Raw genomic sequence first — 24,986 nt, forward strand, 5'->3', positions numbered from 1 at the left:
CAAAGATGTCTTTGCTTATATTAACAGTAGAAGTAAAGAGATTGAATAACATCGATCCACATGATGTTAATGGTTTAACTGTTGATGATCCTGCTCATGTTGCTGACAATCTGGTTTCCATCTACATTCACATGTGAGGGATTCTTTAGGGAAGGGGATACCAGAAGTTTATCAAACTCTAACAGGGGAGCTAAATGATTTTGTGATAACAGAGAGGATAGTGGAAGAGAAATTGTTGAAGCTAAACATAAAAAGGCACCCAGAGGTGAAAGAGATCTATATAGGTATATTAAGGGAGGCAACAAAGGGGTAAGCAAATCCTTGGCCATAATTATAAGAGCATCTTTGGATTCAGAAGAGGTCCCTATGGACTGGAGGTGTGTGGTTGTATCCTCAATTACAAAAGGGGATCAGAAGGTGACATGAGTATTTACAGACCTGTTAGCTTGACATCCGTTAAAGGAAAAATAATGGAGTCACTGTTTAAAGTATTGCGGGACCAACTAGACAGGAATGCAATTATACTGCAGTTACAACATGGATTTGTTAAGGGGGAAGTCTTGTCTGACCAATCTGATTGGATATTATGACATGGTAACAATGGAACAGAAAAGATACATAATACATTAATACATTCAAAACGTTTCCAGAATCACACATTGGTATTTAAATTGTGTACTACAGCCATAAGGTTTCAGGGGCATTGACGTTAACCTTAGTGCATACTCATGAAAAAAAAATTTTTTTAAAACAAGTGTGCTGATCCGATAAGTTCTAGTACAACATGCCAACAGATGCCTTTGTGTGTGGTGCAAGAAACATGGGTCCATTAATCCATCATGCATTGTAATCACTATCCAGGCAAGAGTGTAGAGTGTGTTTAATGTCAAATGGCACCAGGAGTTTCCCCCATCTCCACGTAGTATACTTTGTGGGTGTGAAACAGAACACTCTCAATGCCACAGGTTTAAAGGTATGTGGATTTTGTATATGTGTAGTGTTGTGTACCGTTGTTCTTCTGGTCATTTAGCTGCTGGGCCCCTAATGGGACCCGTTGCCCCACTCCGCCCCTGGAGGCAGACCAGGTACACCAGTATTATAATTTTTTCTGGCAGGTCCTGCCACCTAATTTCCTCAGATTTCAGTGGCAAGGAACTTAAAAAAAAAAAAAAAAAAAGACATAGGGGAATGCTGAAGTTGGAAAAGCCAAAAACTGGAGATTGCGGTTAATTTGACATGTTTAAATTTAGACACGTGGGGCATTCACTTGCATATAGGTAGTGGGGGGGGTAGACTGAAGACTGAGGGGAAAAGACAGAAGTATGGGGACATTAAGGAAGGCGACCCCAATCAGTCTCCTCTCCCCTACCGCCAGGGGTGTGGGGTTACAGGTACCATGCAAGGGAGTGTGATACAAATTGCCAGATGGCCGCTGGCAGCAGAGCTACAGCTTGTTAAGGTCGGTGCAGAGTCCAGATCACGTAAATGTCATATCCGGTGAAGACATCGTTCCTGGCACAGGTCGCATCCAGGTTGTACTATCAGTTTTGTTGCCAGGCTTGGTTTGGTCATGGGTGGATGTATACTTCTGTTGGTACTGGAGGGATATTCAACGTCAGAATTATGTCTTAGTTAAGTGGGAAGGTTTTTCGTCTCTCAAAGAGATCGTGGGCAAATATCTTGAAGGCATTGTAGTGCCTTTCATCACTCATTATGTGATGTTCCTGGTCTAGCAGGTAATATATTTTTGTTATTAGTCGGCATCTGAGATCTTCATATAGTTCGCATCTGTACATTAGGTGCTCCCAACTTTCAGGGAGTCCACAGTGACATAGTGGATTGTTAGTGATGCATAAGATGGAGAGTTTCTTCCTAATGGGTCCATGTCCTGTTAGCAGGAAGGTGGCATGTAGACCTGGGAAAAACCAGTGTGGCGACTTTGGGTAGGTCCTTTCGACATTGGGTATGAATTTCGTGGTGGTTTCCCCTGGTGGAATTGGTCCAGTGGTCCTGCCATATCCGCATTAATCCGTATTAGATGAGTATCAAGTCATCTTTTCTCCATTGTGAGGGTGTTTGTTGGGTCCGTGGTATGGCAAGGCAGGTTACTGTTCTGCCTTTTGTGAGGTTATACATTAGGCCTATCTGGACAATCTCCAGGTCAAGGGGGAGGGCACCGGCCAGCACTTGTAGTGAGTGGGTGCTGACTGTGCAGTATCCCCTAGATATAGTCAGCAGTATGGAGTTCTGTATCGTGTAAAGTTTCTTTTTATTCGTCGCTGTTATTGCTTGGTGGTGCCATATGCTGGAGGCATAGCTGATGATTGTCATAAAGGCAGCCTTACAGAGCAAGGACATTGTGCGGCGTTTAAGGCCCCAGTCTCTTCTGGTGATTCTATTGACCATGGCCATGTATTTTGGATCTTCGTTTGGATGTATTTTAAGTGGGGAATGAATGTCAGGTTCCTGTCCAGGACAATCCCCAGGTGCTTCATTTTTCTCTGTTAGGCAGATTGTTGTTCCCTGTATTTTTATTTGTGGGGCCTCCTAATATTTGGATTCCTTTTGAGCAGTAAGGAGCTAGTTTTTGTTGATGAGATGTGAAGGAAGTTATGGTTTGCCCATTCCTGCAGGGTAGTGAGGGCTCTGTTGACCATTGCTTCTAATTGTTGTCAAGAGTCCGCTGCGAGGGTGAGTACCAAATCATCTGCGTATGCCTGTGAATGTACGTTTTGAAGATCGTAGTTGTCTCCTCTGTGAATGCCTGTGAATGTACGTTTTGAAGATCGTAGTTTAGGAATTCATTTAGGACAATATTCAACAGGAGGGGCACCAGGACAGAGCCCTGCAGACAGCCTCTGTGGACCTGTCACGAGACCTGGCTGTAGGGGGTTCTTACTATGATTTTCCTCTGAGAAAGGTAGCTTTGGATGCAGTCATAAAGGTTCTTTGGAAGGTTGGCAGTGTGGAGTCTGCCGAGGACGCTTGATCACCGAAGTGAGTCAAACGCCCCGGCAAAGTCAGTGGAGATGACTAAAAAGTATTTTTTATCGGTGTTTTGTATGGCTGTGATGATTGCTTGCAGAGCATCCACTGTGGACAAGCCTTTGCTGAATCCATATTGGTTTGGAGATTGAAGTTTGGCTGAGTTATAATGGTTTTCAATGCATTGATGGATGAGGTGTTCCAATAGCTTGCTAAGCACAATAAGGAGGGCAGTAGGCCTGTAGGAGTTTTACTGGTCTTGTGGTTTGGTCAGGTTTTTGAGGATCAGTCTGATGTTTGCTGTTTTCCAGTCCATTGGGAATTGACCTGTTTGTAGACTGGTTAAAGAGGTGCAAGACAGGTTGTGGGGTATATTCTATTGTCTTCTTGATGATTTCAAATTCAAGAAGGTCGGCCTGGGGATTTCCTTGTTCTGATTTTAGAGGCAGCGGTGTTGAGCTCCTCCAAAGTGAAGGGTGGTTCCAGTTGTTCGTTGTTATATGTCTCATTTTCTGTTTCTAGTTGCATCTGCCTTTGGGTATTACCTGGATTTTGAAGATGGTGTCTAGGATGTTATTGACGGAGCTGTGTCAGGTGGTGGTCATATTTCCTTGGGGAGTTTTGGTTGATGACGCTACTTCTCCTCTTGGGAGTTTATTTGTTATAATTCTATATACTGTCCCCTATGGATCATATTTCCTACCGTGGAGACAAGCTTCTCCCAGGAATTCTGTTTTCTTTTTCTTATAAGCACAGTACAGTCAGTCCTCATATAGCACGATAGTTGCGTTCCTAGAAACCCTCGTGCAATGCAAAATCGTGCAATATAAACAACAGGCCATATGGGAAAAATAGGGTTAGGTGCCGACCACCCAAGATTGAACACACATTTGTAACCAAAACATTACCAAACACAATAAATAATCATAATAAAATATGCATTTTATTACAACTATTACGTAATAAAATATTGCTAATGCTTTTACTTCTATCGCAAGCAAACTTGTTTTTTGTTTGATTTTCTATCCAAACAGATGACATTCGTTCCATCTCTTCCAATTTTTTGTGTCTTAATCTAATGGATTTTAATTACACTTTGAGTTGTTCCTGCTATGAAAGTTGTTTTTATTTTCTCTGCATTCTTTCTAATTCTCGGCGTTGCCTCATTTAGGTCTGTAGCACATGCAATATCACATGGTCTTTCATTTCGCTCAAAGCGTTTCACAATTTCATATTTTTTCTCTATCAACAGAGGTGGACTGGCCATAAGCCTTACCGGGGAAACCCCGGTGGGCCGGAGGCCGGTGTGATTTTGGTCATAAACCATAGTATGAGGTCACTATAAATTTTTCCGGGGAAGAATTTTTGATCCAGTCCGCCTCTGTTTATCGATATTGCTTTTCTTTTTCTCTCTGAATCTGCAGTATCTTCACCAGGATGCTTCCTTTTCACACCTTTTAAGTATTTTACTCATTTTTAGGGAACAAAGCACAATTACAAAATGAGAAGGCATGCTTGATACACATAAACAAAGCTGCGCGTGTGTAGCAACTGAATAAACAACACCTAGAAATAAAGACTGAGATACACTATTAACACCTCACATTTTACTAAAGCACATTTCTAGGGGTTACTACCATAAAACAATAAAAACAATTTCTAGTTGCGTTTCTGCTAGTGGAATCTGTTATAAACTGGTAGTAAACTCGATCTAATTGCATTTGCAATTATACCAATAGCTGGAATTGTGTTGGTTTTTACGTTATTATGGTGAAATGTGTTTCCCCTTCACTGATATAAAAAACATAAATACATTTTCAGAATCTTCTCTTCATTCCTATCGTGTTGTGTTTGGTCGGGGTGATTCCGCGTTCGACTGCCATTTCTTGTAAACACAAAGGCGAATCGTGCGTAAGCGAATTCAGTTCGTGTTATATAAGATATCGTTCTCCTATTTATAAATCGTGTATGATCGAATTCGTGTAGTGTAAACACGTGTTATACGAGGGCTGACTGTATATTGATTACAGACTTCCCTGTACTGTTGCTGTATAACAGCTACCCCCCTCTCCGGTCAAGTCTGATGCACGCGTTGAAATCTCCTCCGTTTTTGGTTCACATCCTGTTGCAAATTGCGTAGCTCCTGGTTCCACCAGGGTACTGCTCCTGGCTTGTGATTCTTCTTCCCGATGGCTATGTTGCTGGCAGTTGTTATGGCATTTGTAATTTTCCTTTGGTGGTAGTCCAGGTTGTGTGCATATGTAATATCTTCTGGGGATGCTGAAAGAGGGTCACCAGAGTTTCTCTGAACAGCTCCCAATTTGCTTTGGCTATGGCATATCTTTGGGTCATTAGTCGCACTATAGGTTGCTGTGCAAGGGATGCTGTTATCCTACAGGTTATCGCTCTATGGTTGTCCAGCCTTTATGCACATTCCAGTCTGTGATGTAGCCAGTGGGGGTCTTGTAGCCAGGGTCACGTCAATCCAGGATTCTCAGAGGGTGCTCGAGAAAGTTGCTGGGTGGTTGAGTACGGTGAGGTGTGAATTAAGAAGGAATTCCTCTAGGTATTGGCCATTGCTTGTTCCACACCGGTCACGTATTTCACTGTACCATAGTCCAGATCGGCAGTTGGTATCTGTGGCAATTAGTATTTTCGCTCTTGGAAGCTCCATTAAAAGGTATTGGAGATAGTTGATTGCGGGGACTATGGCTTGTCCTGGTCTACAGTAGAGCAAGACAACATACAGTTCTTCAAGTGAGATAACCAGGTGGGCACATGCTGCCCAGGAGGTGCAGAGATGGGAAATTCTGGTACGGGTGACATCCTAGTTCCTGACTGCAATGGCTGCCCAGGGCGTATCTTCATTTGTTTGAATCACTTTGTATGCCTGGGGGTAGCCTCTGACTTTTTTGTTGTGGGTGTATGACTCCTGAAGGAGCAGGACATCCAGGTTCTCTTCATCTGCCTTTAGCCTAATCTGCTCAACTACAGCTCGGGCCCCAGCTGTGCATTGATTTGTAGGATTTTAAGCTCTTTTGTGCTGCATCTATTAGGCAGCGTACCCATAATCTATGCGGGTTTGGTATGTGCTCTTCGCCTTTTGGTAAATTGGTCATTTGCTGGTCCTTATGGAGTGGCTATAGTCTATTTTTTGTGCCTTGCAGCAGTTTGCACAGACCAGCTGAGCTATTTTAATTAGGACAGTTAGCAAATTCATGTCGTTTCTCACAGTGGCCGCATGTCGACTCAGTCTGAGCATGTGTGAGTAGTGTGGCCGAAACGGCAACACTTGAAGCACTTGGGGACAGACACATGCTCCTTGAATCTGTGGCTTCCCCAACAAATGAATATCCTGCTTTGTGTATTCAAGTTTTGCCACACCTTCAGGGCCGACTCAATGACCCAGTTAAATTTGCTACCATCCCTGGACTTGGTTTTTTAAATTGGGGAAGATGAGCATGTCTGAACTGCAATCAGGAAAACTCTCTTGTAGGTTCCTGTGGTATATTTCCTCCCTTAGAGTCTCCTGGGCCAGGTTTTTATCTGTGTCGTAGATTATAATTGAGAGGCCTTTCCTTTTCGGGGTCTCTGCATCCTTTTTTGTCTCCGTTTCAATAATTATCCCTACATCTCTTGTCTTTCGAATTGACTTTAAGTTTGCAATAACTGAGGTCTTGATTTCTTCACTCGATTTAGGGGAATCTTCTGTTGCTGGCTTAAGGATGATGAGGTTTGGTTGTGGTAGGAGCATCTGTTTCCTGGGTGGTAGTCACGTTGTTGGGTGTTTTGGAGGTGCTCAGCACTTCTGCATATGAGAGGGTGCACTGTTGCATTTGTTTTTCCCGCTCATCAAGATAGGCTTCCAGTTTTGTTTGTGCCTTTTCCTGCAAGAGATGTTCACTGACCAAAATCGATTCCATCTTATTCCATATGGTGATTATTTCTCCACGTAGTCCTGTTGTAATCCTACTACTAGATTTGGCCATCAGCTGTTCCAGTTGCATTCGCAGGAAGTGCATTTTCTCCAGGGTTGTTCCATCTGGGAGTGTTGGATCCAGTGAGGGAGTTCGGCTTGTCTGACCCCCTTCTCGGGATGATCCGCCTGGGTAACAGCATTATTACTAGGATCTTTGGCCTCACTTGTACTTCGTGTCTCCCGATCACTCTTGGGGACAGTCTTCTTATATCGTTTTTTGCTCACTAAGCCTGTTCAGGCATTGTCTGTATTGTCAGGTATTGCTTCAGTGTCCTGTTTAGCAGGGTCCTGCTGTTGTACACAGGTTTCTTGGACCTTGATTTCGGTATTTTCCATTTTCCAGAAATACGGTAGTTTTTCGGATTAGCAAGATAAAAGAGTAGCAGCTACAGAGAGGTCTCCAAATGCAGTAGTTTAACACTAGCCACAAGTCTGTGGGTAAAGTTTGGGCTGAACATTCCATCAGATAACTTTTGGGCTGTTCCCCACTGGTCACATGGGGGGGGGAGGCCCAAGTGTTAAAAAAAAATTTCTTTTTCTCTTTTTTTCTTTCTACCTAGAACAACAGGGCTAATTTCCCCTGGGGTTTTGAGGGCACTGTACATCATGATAGGAAGGTTGGCAAGTGGTAGTGGTGGCTGCTTAATATAGGGTATGTTTTTCTGGCAAGAACTAGGATTCCTGGTGCATATGTACACAACGATGTGTTTCACTGATGTTCCACTCTAAAACTACTGGCTGCTCTCAGGAAACCTTGTACACCCCTCCATGTTGCATTTTTTACAGACAGAAACTAAATCTTTGAAGATGATAATGCACCATGTCATCGGGCCCATACTGTATGAGTGGTTTGAATAATACAGTGAAGATATCACCCGTCTGGATTGTTCTCCAAATTTGCCTGACCCCAATCTAGTTGAACACTTGTGGACTGTTTTGGAATAGGAAGTGAGGCATGTGGACTTGCAGCTATCATCTATTCCGACACTGTGGAAATCCTTGCAGGGAGCATGGCTGCAGATCACTATGGACATCTTCAGACATCTAGTGGATTCAGTGTCTAGACGAATAGCAGCTATTATCCATGCAAGCAGGGACCCAACACAGTATTAGGTAGGTAATCATAATTCAGTGATCACTAAGTGTACACATGTGTGTGTGCGTGTGCGCGCGCGCACACACGCACACACACACACACACACCCCTCCTACTTGCATGTAATACCTGCCATTGACCTCAACTACTAAGACCTTAAATTTTTTCAAGACTTAATACATATGAATATGTAAATTTAGGGACCAATGTTTGAAAAAATGGCTGTTGTCTGGTCTTACTATATCTATAGGATAAATTCAAATTCAGTTTGAAATTTTAAAATATTAATATGCAAATGAAAGAGTTTCAAAAATGCTATAATAATTTAAAGGATATGACTCAAAAATATATCATAAAATGTAAAAATGCTAAGATACTAGTTCATATAAGGATTATATTTTTTGTTTATAATATATATGTAAACATTGATATTGGAAGTAACTATGTGTAATATATGACTATTATTTGGCTTTCAGGTGGAAACAACTCAGACCAGACTTCTAGTGGATTTGAAGATTGCCCAGAATCAGACCTAAGGCACATGAGTGCTGTGAAATCTTGGCTCAGTGATAGCACAGCTCACGAAATAGGCATCATTAAAAGAAATGGCTATTCAACACCAATTTCAACCTCATCATTTAGATTAATACTACCATATTGGATATATTACATTACTTGTATACTGCTAATGTTGTCCATTTCTTCTTCCATTTACATTATCATTACAATAGCTAACAGGTACATAAGTTACTTTTTAGTAGTAAAATAATTTAGTTGTAATGCTATGATGACAAATTATTGATTTAAATTTTTATGGCTTGATTCTCTTCTTGACACCAATCAGTAGTTTTGCTGAGTATAAATTGCCTTGGAAAATTTTTACTGTATGCTAGGGAGGGAGAAGGATTTGGCATAGCATTTTTGTTGTCAGGAGAAAGAGGTGTGTAGTGCTACCAACTCAGCAGCCTGTCAATCAAGATTGATGTCCATTGGTCTGTAGTTTCTGATAGTTGATTTCAATTGCTCTGAGGTCTGCCATTCTTTTGATGGCAGACCTCAGAGCAATTGAAATCAACTTTTTGATGGCAGACCTCAGAGCAATGGAAATCAATTAAGAGGAATATTTTTAATCCTACTGGCAGTTGAGTTGGCTTGCATACTGCTGCCTTCAAATGAGAATTACATATCTTGTTCCTATTATTGCTGAAAAAAAATTTTGAAATTTTGAAAAAAAATTATTAAAAAATTTTAATAAAAATTCTATTAGTCAATTTACTTTTGGTTGATGTGTCAGGAAGAGCCATTAAAAACTGGCCCAACTGGCTCTTTCTGAAAAATCAACCAAATTATTGTGGTTGGACTCCAGAAAGCGTGGAAGTCATTTGCTAAAAAAAAAAAAAAGCCTTTTTTTTAACCAACATTATTAATTTTGTATTATACTTTTCAATTTAAAGCTTCTGTGTAAAGAAATATTACACTAAATTTCAGGTTAAACAGAAATTCCATATCATTCACTATACTAGTTTTGGCACTTTTCATTCATTTGGAAAGGTTGGTGTTTGCATCCTATCTGAAACTGGAGGAATTTTTAAAGGCCTCTTCAATTGGGGAGCTATAGTCAACCAATAGCAGGCAGAGGGATTAGGATGTTCCTATGAGTTTTTCAGCCTGTACAACATGGAAATTAGTCTGTGAACACATATACACAGTTCATACATTATACACACAGCAAAATATAGCTTTAGATGCTAATGTACTTTATAAATAATAATAACAGCAGCATACCATTAAAACAATTTATACTGTATAATTACTGTAAAGAGACTTTCCTGAAGTTAATGCTGACAACATGACATGATTCTGTCATATAGTTTTGGCTGTATAGATTCCAGTTTGTCATTGTTACTGTTTATTCTCAAGTAAATTTCAGCTGTTAATCCATGATATTACATGTGATCTTTTAGTGAAACTTTAAACCTGAAAATCTGCACACATTCTTGTTCCTTTTATGAAATGTGTTTTCTTGTTATATTTTTTCCTAATTAATCATTTGTCATTTCCTTTAGTTTAGACTTATTTTTCATTTATGTTTCTGTTTTTATTTCTTAAATAGATCAGTATACATATGGAGTGCCCACTGTATTCAGTCATTAGTAGCCAGCATATTGTGGTGCTTTCTTTTTCTACAGCCACTATTGGTAAGGTGTAACACTTATAATCGGAATGTTAACTCATTTTTTCCTTATGCTTGCTGTTTTTTAATTGGTGTAACCCTAACCCAACTAGTTCAGATTCAGTTATGCTTACAAACAGGAAAAGGCTTCTTTCTTGTAGTTGACTTCCAAAATGCCTCGGGATCAACTGAAACCTGAGGATATAATTTGAAATTATTTTTATGGAAGGATAGTTTTCCTGATGTCCCAGATAAGTCAAATAAATAATGTGAACTGTGTATTGTTATCTGAAAAATATCCTAATTATAGTCCTATGCTCAGTACTCTGTCCTGAGTTTAAAAAAACATGCTCCAGAAATTTTTTGCTGAATTGGAATAGTAATATTTAGGAAACCATCTGTGGCTCATAGTATTGAAAATATTTGGGTATTCCATTGTAATATCAATTTATCATAAAAGTGCACTCAGAGTATTCCATTTGTGGAATGTATAATTAATAATAAAAAAAAAACTATTTTTGTAACTATGCAATAACAAAATTTTTTTTGTAGTGTGATACTGTTGCATGTTAGATGAACAGGCTGAGATTTCAAATAAAGCATATTCATTGCTGCCGTGTAGCCTAATCCATGCAGGGTAGCAAATAATATTCATTACCCCTTTTGCCAAGTTCTTTGAAATGTTTGTTTATACATAAGATGAAGTAAAAGATTTTTTTTCTGTGCAATGGTAGTCACCAAATCTCATAATATTTAATCTTTAAACAGAGACTTTATCCTCTAATGTAGTGGTTACAACTACTGTTCTTTAATACTTTGTGAATAAACCTAACATATAAATACATGTGCTTTCACCTCCATGATGGTGGAGCTGTTAGTAACCATGGATACAACCCCTTTGTACAAGTCCTGAAATATGTGAGCACACAGTTCTGAACCAATATAAGAAGAGGTTCTTCAAATAGGCTTCTGGGGTTGGGCATGTTCATACTATGATTTTTTAGTGTTTCTCACCAACCATTGAAGTAAAAACGAAAGACAAAAAACCAAATTCTTAAAATTTTAATATTTACAACGGCCTCCGTAGCCGAGTGGGCAGGAGCGCGAGTGCAGTAGCACACGCTCTTTGAATAGACCGGGGTTCAAGCCCCTGACTGCTGAATACGGTCGATCTGCCAACTCGCACTGGACCAGCGTGGCAGATTATGGTCCATTTCCCTCAGCATGAATTGTTGAGGAGGCTTCCATCCTGCAGTGGGTTGATAATGGCTGCACTTTACTTTTTTACTTTTATTTACAAACAAAACAAAATACCATATTACTGATGATAGCAATTTTAAAATAAGACAACTGTGATATACAGAAAATATACAAGGTGATAATACAGATTTCAAAGGCTTCTGCCTTCTTTCTCAACAGTGATTGATTGTGGGATCTTGTGCCTCGGATGCTTCCATATTGTAAATGGTACATCTTGTCAGTTGCTCACGGCCCACTGTGGTTAAGGTGTACAAGGAATGGTGTCAAACCACCTCCCACTGACAGAACTGTGCCTCCGTAGCCAGGTGGGCAGGAGCAGCAGTGCATATCCCACACTTCTTGATCAGACCGGGACTCGAGCCCATGACCACCAAATACGGAGGATGCAGAAAGGTCAGGGAATGACCACCGCATATCCCTGGAGCAATATGGCCTTAGTTGCTAATGCTCCTAAAAACCAAATAACAACAACAACAACTGACAGAACTGTAAAGGATTACACAATGTGGATGTTCATGGTGAGCAAAGAGCACAGCACATTGTACAGGCTCAAAGGCAGGTCCATGGAGGTCTCTGTGCAATAATTGACATAACAATACAATATGGGGAATGTAAGAACAATATCCCAAATGATGTTGTTATTTTGGTTTTTAGGAGCATTAGCACCTAAGGCCATACTGCTCCGGGATATGCGGTGGCCATTCCCTGACCTTTCCACATCCTCAGTATTTGGTAGTCACGGGCTTGGACCCCCGTCTAATCAAGAAGTGTGTGCTACGTACTGCTGCTCCTGCCCACCTGGCTATGGAGGCACCCCAAATGATGTGACACACACACACTCAGATGTATGAGGATTCCACAGCACATGACCCAAGAGACACTGTCTCCTCACCACTGATGATCATCAGCAGCAAAGGCTGTGGTTAACAACATTCTGGTTGGACAATGGAGGATCTGAAATGAGGGGGCTGGTCAGATAAGTCCAAATACCTGGTGCAACACACCGACAGATGCCTTCATGTGTGGTGCAAGCAACAGGTCCATGGACCTATTGTGCATGCTACACACTATGTGGGTGGTTTCTTAATATGGGACATGTTTTACTGGCAAGAACTAGGACCCCTGGTGCATTCCTTCATGATGGTGAGACTGTTAGTAATCCTGGGTATAACCTCTATGCACAAGTACATGGTGGGTGACCACCCAGGTGGGAACCAATGTAAGCAGGGGTCGAGGTGTGGTGCCCACACCACATGGAGGAATGCCACCCCTCTGTGTTATCAGGCAGTACTAGGTGGTAGATGACTCTCATCAACCAGTGCAATACCACCACTTTGCTTATTGGAAGCTTGAAGTGGTGGAACCCATGTTTAGTCTCCAGAGCTAAGTTCTGGTCAGCCCTTCCCCATCTCTTCCATCATGCAGTATGACTGATGACTTTTGAGGTTATGATTAACATTATGGCGAGATCCAATCTTCCTTACATTTCGCGGGTACGGCTCTAAAACGGTGTTTGCAGGCCGGCCGCTAGTTAGTACACTGGACCGAACCTATTGGTGACTCTTTAGGAGGCTTCCGGATCAGCTAGTGTATAATCTTGCCACCTCTACTCTGCCAGATAGCGACTGTAGGGAGTCCGAGTAGTGTGTATGCGGGGGGCATTGTCGAGGACACGTTATGTCAAGGATCTGGGTATATTCTTACCATGTGTACGCCATATCCAAAAATTTCATTACTTCATACAGCATGTCCCACCCACTTTTTCTTACTATTGAATACACCATGAATTGTCAAACTAATAGAGCAAGCTTATCTGCGAAAAGATCTAAACCTTCCAAACACTTCCTAATTCATTTCACAAATATACGTGGTCTCAATTCTAATCTCAACGATGTCCATTTCCACTTGCAATCTGCCAAACCCCATGTACTTTTTCTGACAGAATCGTAGTTATCGGTTGATTCAACTACTGCTCATCTCAGTTGCCCAAATTATTCGCTATATGATTCCTTTCGCCTCAAAGGTGGTACTTGTGCATATGTCCGTTCTGATATTCCCTGTCAAAGACTTGGTAATTTGGAATCTCCTCTTTTTGATCTTCTCTCGCTTAAAATCTCTCTACCTCATTGTGTCAAATTCATCTGCTGTCGCTACTGTTCTCTCAACTCCAATAATCACTTGGAGCTCTTTTACTTCCTCTCTTTGCAACTTGACTTTCTCCAGTCCAACTTTCCTAACAGTGAGGTAATTTTCCTTGGTGATTTTAATGTTCACAACTCCAGCTGGCTTCCATTTTCTAGTCACACCGACCCAGCTGGTCAAGATGCTGAAGCTTTTGCAATTACTAATGACCTTGCACAGATTGTTCATTTACCTACAAGAATACCAGACAATCCTAACCATACAGCCAACACGCTTGATCTTTTTCTCACAAACAACCCTTCTAAGGACACGGTCGAAGTGAGAGTTCCTTTAGGCACCTCAGATCACAACTTGGTGATTGTCTCTTCTCCAATGGAGCCTTTATCTCATGGCTATTCCCAACCTCGTATTGTTTGGCATTACAAGAATGCAAAATGGGATGACCTGCGAGATTTCTTTTCTTCTTTTCCTTGGTTGGTCAGATTACTGTTTCAAAACTTCTGGTGTCAACGTTTGCTCAGATCATGTCAGTGAAATTATTCTAGCAGGAATGGAATCCTTTATCCCACACTCTACTTTAAAATCTCGTCCTTTATCTAAACCATGGTTTTCCAATAAATGTGCTAAGGCTGTTCAAGAGAAGAATGTTGCATATTGTAATTGGCTAGTTTCTAATTCTTCAGTTTCATTTTCACCAAAGCTCGCAACAATTGTAAAGCAGTTATTAATCAGTCCAAATTAGAGTTTGAACAGGCTAAGAGTAGAAAACTTTCTTCTTGCCCTAATGATAGCCGAGCATGTTGATCTCTTGCCAAAGCTATTGACCTCAACTTTTGCCCATCTCTGCTCCCAATTCTGTCAAAACCATTTCTGTCAAAACCATCTGGTTTTGACAGAATATTGTCACTTTAGCCAAGGATAAAGCTGACCTCTACATTCCCATTTTTCTTCCAACTCATGTATTAATGATATTGGTAAAAACACCACCCACCATGCCCAGCATGCTCCATTTAATTACAGTCTACAGAAGTTCAAATCCAATGTCAACAAATATCTTCTTACCAACCCAAGCACGGTACTAAGTACTATAGGTTCTAATACCTCTCATGTTTGGGGTCTACATAAAAAAAAAAAAAAAAATAGAGGCCAACATTTTCACTGGTGAGATCTACCAACAACTCTTAGGAGACCTTGTGCACCCTGCCATGTTGCTTTTTTTTCCCGAACAGAAATGGGATCTTTCAAGTCATCGGGCCCACGTGTGCACAAGTGGTTTGAAGAATATGGTGAAGATATCATCCATCTTGATTGGCCTCCAAAATTTGCCAACTTCAACCCAATTGAATGCCTGTGGGATGCTTGAATGAGGTGTATGGACATGCAGCCGTCATTTATTCTGACACTGTTGAAAGGATTGCAGGGCATGGTTGCAGATCTCTATGGACATCTTCAGACATCTATTGGCATCAATGTTTAGGCAAATAGTGGCTGTTATCTGTGCAAAAGAGGATCCATGGTATTAGGTAGGTAGTCATAATTCAGTGATCCCTAATTGTGTGTATAAACTAGTTTTTAATATATTCAATATATACATCTAAACTTTATTGTGTTTTTATTTTTTGCTGTGTTTTGGTTTGTATACATTCTGATGTGGTAAGCTATATATGCAGGTTACCTTTTGTTTTATGTTTTTGTTTTGTTTGTGTTTTGGTTATGTTTTATATCTGGATTTGGCACATCATGGCTTAAGCTGTCCATGTGCCATTAATCACCACACCAAATCAAACTTGACCAACCTGTGACATCATCATGTCACATGGTTTCAGGTTTGTCACTCATACCCTGCAACAGAGAATGTGATATCAATGAGTTTGTCAGTGTGTGTGTGTTCCGTATGTCCAAAAAACAAAATGCAATATAAATACAATTTACATTACTTATATTTCAAGAAGTATTGAGAGCTATGCCAAACTTATTTACTCATACATTACATCACAACACACATTCACTTCAACCAAAGTGGTTGCTGCACTTGCATTAAGTTAAAATTTGCATTAAGTTTTAAATAAAATGAATTTTATTTAAAAAGAAATAAAAAATTCTTTTTGAAGACAAAATTTTGGTAAATTTTTGTATTGTATTACTGTATTGCATTGAATTCTTTTGCCTGGTTTGATATTTACTCATTTTATATTATTGGTATAACAAAATTATTTTATAAACTGTTTCAATTTATAATTTTTTTGTGTGTTGCAGGGATTAATTACTGGTGTGGTTGTGACATTAAAGCACTACATAATTTCTTCATCATCCTATTATCTTCCTAGTTGCCATAAAACAGCATTACAAAATATGAAGTTCAGTTATCATCAGTATCCAGACAGAAAACAATTTACTAATGTAGAAAACTTGGGAAACAACAGAAGTTTATTTTTACGTTATTTACGCCCTCCACCTGAATCTGTTCTTATTGAGGCCAGGCAAAAAGCTCTTTGGATCAGAGAAGTTATGCTAACAGTCAGGTAAGGAATATTATATATTATTTAATGAGAGCACATTGCATTCTACCTTGCAGTTTGAGAAAATTTGCTCTGAAAATTTGCTCAGAAAACAATTTACTAATGTAGAAAACTTGGGAAACAACAGAAGTTTATTTTTACGTTATTTACGCCCTCCACCTTAATCTGTTCTTATTGAGGCCAGGCAAAAAGCTCTTTGGATCAGAGAAGTTATGCTAACAGTCAGGTAAGGAATATTATTTAATGAGAGCACATTGCATTCTACCTTGCAGTTTGAGAAAATTTGCTCTGCACAAACAGTCTCAACTTTAGCATTAGCATTAGCAGAGGCATTTGATGCAAGAAAGCAAGCTTATGCAGCATCAGCCAAAAAAAAAAAAAAAAAAACCCACTTCCACTTCACCCCTCTGTTCGTTCAAAATACCTGTCCAGCCGAGCCTTAAACTTATTCAGGCTATCAACCTCCACCACAAGGGATGGCAGTCTGTTCCACCAACCAACCACCCGCTGGCTAAAGGCAAATTTCCGCACGTCTATCCTACATGTGTCTTTCCTCAATTTGAATTTATGCCCTCTCAGGTGATTATTCTGAGCTAGAGGAAGAATCCCATCAGCATTGAGCATGCTCAAACCATTCAAGGCTTTATACACCTCTATCAGATCACCTCGCTGGTGCCTAGTCTCCAGACACTGTAATTTGCAAAACTTAAGCCTTTCTTCGTAAGAGCACCCCTTTGTTCCATTCACTAATCTTGTTGCCCTTCTCTGTACTCGTTCCAGCAGCTCTACATCCTTCTTGAAATGAGGCCTCCAGACCTGTATACAGTACTCTAGGTGTGGCCTGACCATTGCCTTATACAATGGAATAATCACCTCCTTATCCCTGCTGGAAAAATTCCTGTATATCATTGACAATACTCCATGAGCTACTCTTGCAGCCCATCTGCACTGCTCAGAGAACTTCATATCTGCCTGCACAATCACCCCCAAGTCCCTTTCATTCTCTACCACTGTCAGTGTAGTACCACAGAGTTGATATGTTGCTCTGGGGTTGCTGTTTCCCATGTGTAGTACTTTACATTTGTCAATGTTAAACTTCATTTGCCACCTCTCAGCCCATCTGCTCAACCTTTCCAGATCCTGTTGCAGCAGCATAGTGTCAGTAGTGTCCTTGACAACCCTGCCAACCTTTGTATCATCTGCAAACTTGGACATTAAGCTTGATATACCATCATCAATATCATTTATAAATACAGAAAACAACAATGGACCCAACACTGAGCCCTGAGGGACTCCACTAATAACATTAGTCCACGATGAGCAGTGTCCATTGATTACCACTCTCTGTCTTCTCCCCCTCAACCACCCCTTTATCCATAGCAGCAATTTGCCTCCAATGTCACACTGCTCCAATTTGTGTAGCAGTCTTCCATGTGCAACAGTATCAAAAGCCTTTCTAAGATCCAAGTATATAATATCAAAGTTATTCCCTGCATTCAGTTCTTTTGTGACTGCATCATAGTATCCAATCAAGTTGGTCAGGCAAGACTTCCCCTTAACAAAACCATGCTGTGTCTGAGCTATAACTGAAGTCTTGTCTAAATGATCCTGCAGTGCTTCTTTAACCAGTGCCTCCATTAATTTTCCTGGAACAGAAGTTAAGCTCACAGGTCTATAATTACTTGTGTCAGCCTTTGATCCTCCTTTGTGAATTGGGGTCACATTTGCACATTTCCAGTCTATGGGTACCTCCCCTGAGTCCAAGGAAGCTCTCATAATTATGGCTAAGGGTTTGCTTACTTCCTTTGCTGCCTCCTTTAATATAACTGGATAGATCCCATCCACCCCGGGTGCCTTTCTTGTGTTTATCTTCAACAGTTTCTCCTCCACTTTACTCCCAGTTATTTCAAGATTCTGTAGCTTACTGCTAGAGTTGAATACACCTCTGGCATTCCCTTTGCTGAATAACTCCTCATGTGTGAATGTCGATGCAAAATATTCATTTAGTTTGTTAGCTACCTGAGCAGGATCATCAACAGTTGACCCATCAATATCAAGTGGACCAATCTGATTCATCCCCTTCCTTCTAGAGTTTACATAAGTAAAGAACTCTTTGCTGTTTTTCTTTGCATCCCTTGCAAGGATTTCTCGTAATCTGCCTTCGCCTGCCTAACCTCCTTTGTAACTTGGTTGCAAATCAACTTGTATCTATCATAGGCTTCTGTGTCATGTGTTAATTTGTAAGTATCCCATGCATTTTTCTTCTCTGCCATATGCCTCATTAGTTCATCTGACATCCATTTTGGCCTAAACCTTGAACAATATTTCTTAGTTGGTATGTAAAGCCTAGTAGCTTCCAAGATAAGTTCTTTGAATGCTTCCCATTTTGAATTTGCTGTTGGTAACATCATCAGTTGGTCCCACTGTATAGAATTTAAATACTGTCTCAGTCCATCGTAGTCGCCTTTACGGAAGCAATAACCCTTCCCTTTACCCCTAATGGTAGTTACCTCTTTGAGTAAATCCCACTTCAGCACACTGTGATCACTGCCACCTAGTGGTTCATTTATCTGCAGATTCTTAATGCATGAAGAATCACTGCTGATAATCAAATCAAGAGTATTACTCCCTCTAGTTGCCTCCCGAACATGCTGATGTAGAAAACAATCATCGAATAAATCCACAAAAGCTCTGGTAGTGCGTGAGTAACCAGCCCCCAAATTCCAGTCAATATCTGGGAAATTAAAATCTCCCATTATAAGACTCTCTGATTTACTGGCCCACTCTATTTCCCTGTACAGTTCCTTATTATACTCATCAGAGTCATTAGGCCTATAGCACACTCCTACTCTCAATTTTGATCTCCCAATGCTTATGTCACACCAAACTGACTCAACACTGCACTGTCCAGCGAACTTCTTGAATATCCACTACCAGTTCATTAAATGCTAATATCCATGTTAATTCTCCAGTGGGGCAAAGTCAACTTAGTTGATTTCAATTCTTCTAAAACTCAGTCCGGTCTTATATCTCAAGAAAAGGATTCTGGTGATCCTATGCTTATCTTTTATCTTTGATGACACTCAGATTTCTAAAGAAGATCACATATCCCTTTTAGGGATTACTCTGACTTCTAATCACTCTTGGCATAAGCACATCACAAATATTGGTAGATAAAACTAGGCACTCTGCATCTATAAAACTGGGTTTTCTCTTTTGATCTCGGCATTATTTCCCTTCCAAGAAGCTGCTCACTCTATACAAATCTCAAATCCAACCTACCATTCACTGTCGTTCCCACATCTGGTGCAGTGCCCTCAAAACCTCCTTCATGCTTCTAGACTCCATTCAAAAGAGGACAGTTAAGTTAATGACCTAACTGTCTCAGCCTGAGTGCCAAGCAATAGTTTCCAAGTGATCTTTCTAGTGTGATTTTCTAGCGTTTTTCCTAGGGTGAGTACTAGTGCTTTTATAAACCATCCACCGCTTGCAACGTTACTTGCGTCTCCGTAGCCAGGTGGGAAGGAGCAGCAGTGCGCAGCACACGTTTCTTGATTAGACCGGGGTTCGAGCCCGTCGCCACCAAATACGGAGGATGCGGAAAGGTCAAGGAATGACCACCGCGTATCCCGGAGCAATATGGCCTTAGTTGCTAATGCTCCTAAAAACCAAAACAACAACAACAGCAACATTACTTCTATTGATAGCAACGTACTGTTCTCCTCTTCTGCTGATCGCTTGGTCACCAGTTGGCACCGCTCCTGCCTCCACATGGCAGGGCTGGTAACCTGGGAGAAGGAATTCCCTCTTCCAGGGCAAAAAGGAGAAGCGATGGATTGCGATGCATATCCATCGCTGGAGCCTGTAGACTCCAGACCTGTTAACACTGTCTCAGAGCATGACTCCAATCATTTGAAAAGACTATGGACAGAAAAACAAACTACAGATATGCCAGCATTTGTCATAATACACTCACTATCCATACCCCCATCTTTTATTATTTTATTGGCTTCTTTTGATATTTGTCCCTGTTTGTCTGTGCTACTTCAACTTTATTACTTTGTTCCTGTTGCGATGCACCCATCCTTTTGTTATAAGGCTATATTTTGAAGTGACAGATGTGCCCCTCCCTACGTCTGTCAAAGAGTATCGGTCCCGTGTCTATCACTTTCAGTTTCCTCACAGCTGTGCTCTGAAATAGTCAGAAAAATGTGATCGCAAGCCATAACATTGTTGATTTTACTATTTCTTTTTTTAACAATGGACAAGTTCCTTGTAAGAAGTATTCTGTACACAAATGCAAGTCCTGAAAGTGATGAGCCCGAAAAAAAAGAAACAAAAATTAGTGTGCAGACAGTATAGTGATAATTATTTGTATTTTGGTTTATCTGGTGTGGTCATAAAACATGCCCAATCCCTGAGTATGTCATGTGTGGAGAAAAAATGAGCAATGCTGCTATGGTTCCCAGTAAACTGAAAAGACAGCTTTCAACAAAACGTTCTTCCCTGGCATGCAAAGATATCAATTATATTCGACAGTAGTTGCAACAAAACAAAAAACAGGCAAAGTTCATGACTTCGTCGGTATGTTTTTTGGAAAAAGTACAGGACGCTAGCTATAAAGTAGCCGAACTTATCGCAAAGGCCAAAAAGCCACACAATAGCCAAACTTTGTTAATGCCATCTTGTAAAGAGATGGTGAAAATAGTCATGGGCCCAGAAGCTGCTAATGAAATTTCAAAAATTCCACTCTCAGCTGACACAATCAGTCGCCGAGTCAGTGACATTGAAAACATTATAAAGGAGAAAATCAACAGCAGTCAGAAGTTCTCATTTTGACAAGTTCCCAGATGTTAGCGTTCATGCTCAACTTCTTGCCAACATTCAGTTCATTCATGGAAATGTAATTGCAACAAATTTCTTTTTTTTAAAGTACTTCCTGAGTGAGCTACCGGTGAAGAAATATTTTGTGTTATCAATGAATATATTAGTATTAGTATTAGTATTAGTATTAGTAACGGCCGCATGGTGCAAGAAAGCCTATGGCTTATGCTGCACCAGCCAAAAAAAAATAAAAAATAAAAAAAAATAAATCCGAACAAAACAATGATAAAAACAAAAAAATAAAAATAAATAACTAAATAATAATAATTAATAAAATAAAAAATAAATAAAAAGGAAATTAAACCTATCATCCTATGTGCTTCCCTTACCCGAAAGTACTATCCAGATGACCTTTGAATTTCCCCAAACTCTCGGCCTCTACCACCCATGAAGGCAACTTATTCCAGTAATTTATAACTCGCTGGCTAAAATAGAACTTCCTGCAATCCAATCTAAACATTTCCCCCCGTAACTTGAATTTATGTCCCCTAGTTCTAGCATCATTTATAATCTTGAAAATTTTGTCCTCATTCATTTTACTGATGCCTCTCAGAGCCTTAAACACCTCAATCAAATCTCCTCTAAGGTGTCTAGTTTCCAAACTCTGCAACCCACATATTCGAAGTCTTTCTTCATAAGGACGCCCTTTTGCCGATCTCACCAGGCGAGTTACCCTTCTTTGCACCCTTTCAAGAAGCTCGATGTCTTTCTTCAGGTGAGGTCTCCATACTTGAACACAGTATTCCAAGTGTGGTCTAACATAAGCCTTATATAATGGGATTATCACGTCCCTATCTCTACTTGCAAAAGTTCGATAGATCATCGATAGGACACCATGGGCCTTCCTTGCAACCTGTTTACAATGCTCAGAGAATTTCATGTCTGACCGTATCGTAACACCCAAGTCCCTTTCCTCCAGTACTGGGTTTAGTTGAACTCCACCAAGTGAATAAGTTTTTTTGGGATTACTGTTTCCCAGGTGTAATACCTTACATTTTGTTGGATTAAAGCACAGCTGCCATTTTTCTGACCATTCCTGAAGTCTATCTAGGTCTCTCTGAAGAAGCTCAGCTTGACAGTGATCATTAACTACTCTCCCAATTTTAACATCATCTGCAAATTTAGACATCACGCCCTCTATCCCTTCATCAATGTCGTTTATGAAAATTAAAAACAACAGTGGTCCTAATACTGATCCTTGGGGAACCCCACTTCTTACATCAACCCAATCTGAGGAATAGCCATTTATCACAACCCTCTGCCTCCTGCCCTGAAGCCATCCTTCTATCCATCTAAGGATTTTCCCAGTGATTCCAACCTGTTCCAGCTTATAAAGCAACCGCTCATGTGGGACTGAGTCAAAAGCTTTGCTGAAATCTAAATAAACAATGTCGAAATTATTCCCTAAATCCAGCTCGTGAGTGACCCTTTCGAAATAGCGAACCAGATTTGTTAAACATGATTTTCCCTTTACGAAACCATGCTGAGTATCCTTGAGAATTTCAATTCGATCCAAATGATCCTGAATTCCACCCTTGATCATTGCCTCCATGATTTTCCCTACTACTGAAGTCAGACTGACAGGTCGATAATTTCCAACTTCACTTTTAGAGCCACCCTTATGTATGGGAGATACATTTGCACTTTTCCAATCCAAGGGAATCTTCCCAGAGTCTAATGATGCTCGCATAATTAGCCTCAATGGTTCAATGCACTCGCTTGCCGCCTCTCTTAAGATTATAGGGTATATTGCATCAACTCCAGGAGCCTTACTGGTCTGTAGGCTCGAAAGTTTTTTCATTAAATAATCTTGCGAAATTTCAATATCATTAATTACATATTTTTTAACTTCGCTCCCACAATTTCCCTTTGCCACAAAAGGCTTTTCATTTGTAAATATCGATGCAAAATAACTGTTGAGTTCATCTGCAACGGCAGCTGGTGTATTTATTACTATCCCCTTTCCCTTACATAAAGGTCCGATCTGGTTTGTCCTGCTCTTCTTGGCATTTATATATGTGAAGAATTCTTTATCCCCCCTCTTTGCTCTGTTTGCTAGTGATTTCTCATAAACTGCCTTTGCCTGTCGAACCTTTTCTGTGGCTCTATTACACATCACCTTGTAGCTGTTATAGGCTTCAGTACTTTTTATTGTTCTGTATCCTTTCCATGCCACCTTTTTCTGCTCAAGTAATGCGGCAACTTCACTAGTCATCCAACTTGGAACCCTCCTCGTGGAGTATTTTTTTAATGGTATATACGCATTCAAGGCATCTGTGATTAATGTTTTAAAAGCGTACCACAGTTCAATCGTATTCATTCTCTGCGCGATATCTACCCAGTTAATAGAGGCCATGTAGTACCTTAAGGCATCATAATTTCCTTTTCTGAAATTAAAACCCATTCCTTTGCCTTTTACTTCTGCTACCTCTCTCGTCATCATATACTCCAAAATGAATTAAATTTGAAGGATTTTGTTAACGTTTGCACAGATGGAGCTGCTTCCATGATAGGCTTGGTAGCTAAAGTGCACAAAGTGAATCCTGACATACGATGTAACCATTGTCTTATTCACTGTAAAGCTGTTGGTGTCAAGTCTTTGCCATCTAGTCTGAAAGTTGTGCTGGACGAAGTAGTAAAAGTCGTTAACTTCATCAAATCATGGCTCCTCAATTCGTGGCTTTTTTTTTTCCGTTTTGTGTCAGGACATGGGATCTGAACACACCACATTCCTGCCACATACAGAAGTACAGTGGTTATCACATGGTAAAGTGTTAACGTGCCTTTTTGAACTTAAGGAGGAGGTACAGACGTTTTTAACAGTCGAGGGGCATGAGTATGCAGTTATTTGCAGATGATGAATGGGTGACTAAGTTGGCATACCTTTCCGATATTTTCGTTCACTTGAATGAGCTAAACTGAAAAATGCAAGGCAAGAACGAAAATCTTTTTACAAGTATGGAGAAGATTCCAGTTATATTAAAAGAGGCAGCAAAGGAAGTAAGCAAACCCTTAGCCATAATTATGAGAGCTTCCTTGGACTCAGGGGAGGTACCCATAGACTGGAAATGTGCAAATGTGACCCCAATTCACAAAGGAGGATCAAAGGCTGACACAAGTAATTATAGACCTGTGAGCTTAACTTCTGTTCCAGGAAAATTAATGGAGGCACTGGTTAAAGAAGCATTGCAGGATCATTTAGACAAGACTTCAGTTATAGCTCAGACACAGCATGGTTTTGTTAAGGGGAAGTCTTGCCTGACCAACTTGATTGGATACTATGATGCAGTCACAAAAGAACTGGATGCAGGGAATAACCTTGATATTATATACTTGGATCTTAGAAAGGCTTTTGATACTGTTGCACATGGAAGACTGCTACACAAATTGGAGCAGTGTGACATTGGAGGCAAATTGCTGCTATGGATAAAGGGGTGGTTGAGGGGGAGAAGACAGAGAGTGGTAATCAATGGACACTGCTCATCGTGGACTGATGTTATTAGTGGAGTCCCTCAGGGCTCAGTGTTGGGTCCATTATTGTTTTCTGTATTTATAAATGATATTGATGATGGTATATCAGGCTTAATGTCCAAGTTTGCAGACGATACAAAGGTTGGCAGGGTTGTCAAGGACACTACTGACACTATGCTGCTGCAACAGGATCTGGAAAGGTTGAGCAGATGGGCTGAGAGGTGGCAAATGAAGTTTAACATTGACAAATGTAAAGTACTACACATGGGAAACAGCAACCCCAGAGCAACGTATCAACTCTGTGGTACAACACTGACAGTGGTAGAGAATGAAAGGGACTTGGGGGTGGTTGTGCAGGCAGATATGAAGTTCTCTGAGCAGTGCAGACGGGCTGCAAGAGTAGCTCATGGAGTATTGTCAATGATATACAGGAATTTTTCCAGCAGGGATAAGGAGGTGATTATTCCATTGTATAAGG

General features: G+C 40.4%; 1 protein-coding gene across 1 annotated transcript in view; it reads left to right on the top strand.

Moving 5' to 3' along the window:
• Positions 1-24,986, top strand: part of LOC150079403 (polycystin-1-like protein 1) — a 445,550-nt gene that overhangs the window by 333,931 nt on the left and 86,633 nt on the right. Inside the window, exons 31-33 of the mRNA XM_090383053.1 lie at positions 8,536-8,797; positions 10,173-10,257; positions 15,891-16,156. Of these exons, the coding sequence (XP_090239179.1) occupies positions 8,536-8,797; positions 10,173-10,257; positions 15,891-16,156 (613 nt within the window). The remainder of the gene's footprint in view (positions 1-8,535; positions 8,798-10,172; positions 10,258-15,890; positions 16,157-24,986) is intronic.

Source organism: Mastigoproctus giganteus, chromosome 10 (genome assembly GCF_048544385.1).
Source record: "Mastigoproctus giganteus isolate SK-2022 chromosome 10, ASM4854438v1, whole genome shotgun sequence".
Lineage (NCBI taxonomy): Eukaryota > Metazoa > Arthropoda > Arachnida > Uropygi > Thelyphonidae > Mastigoproctus > Mastigoproctus giganteus.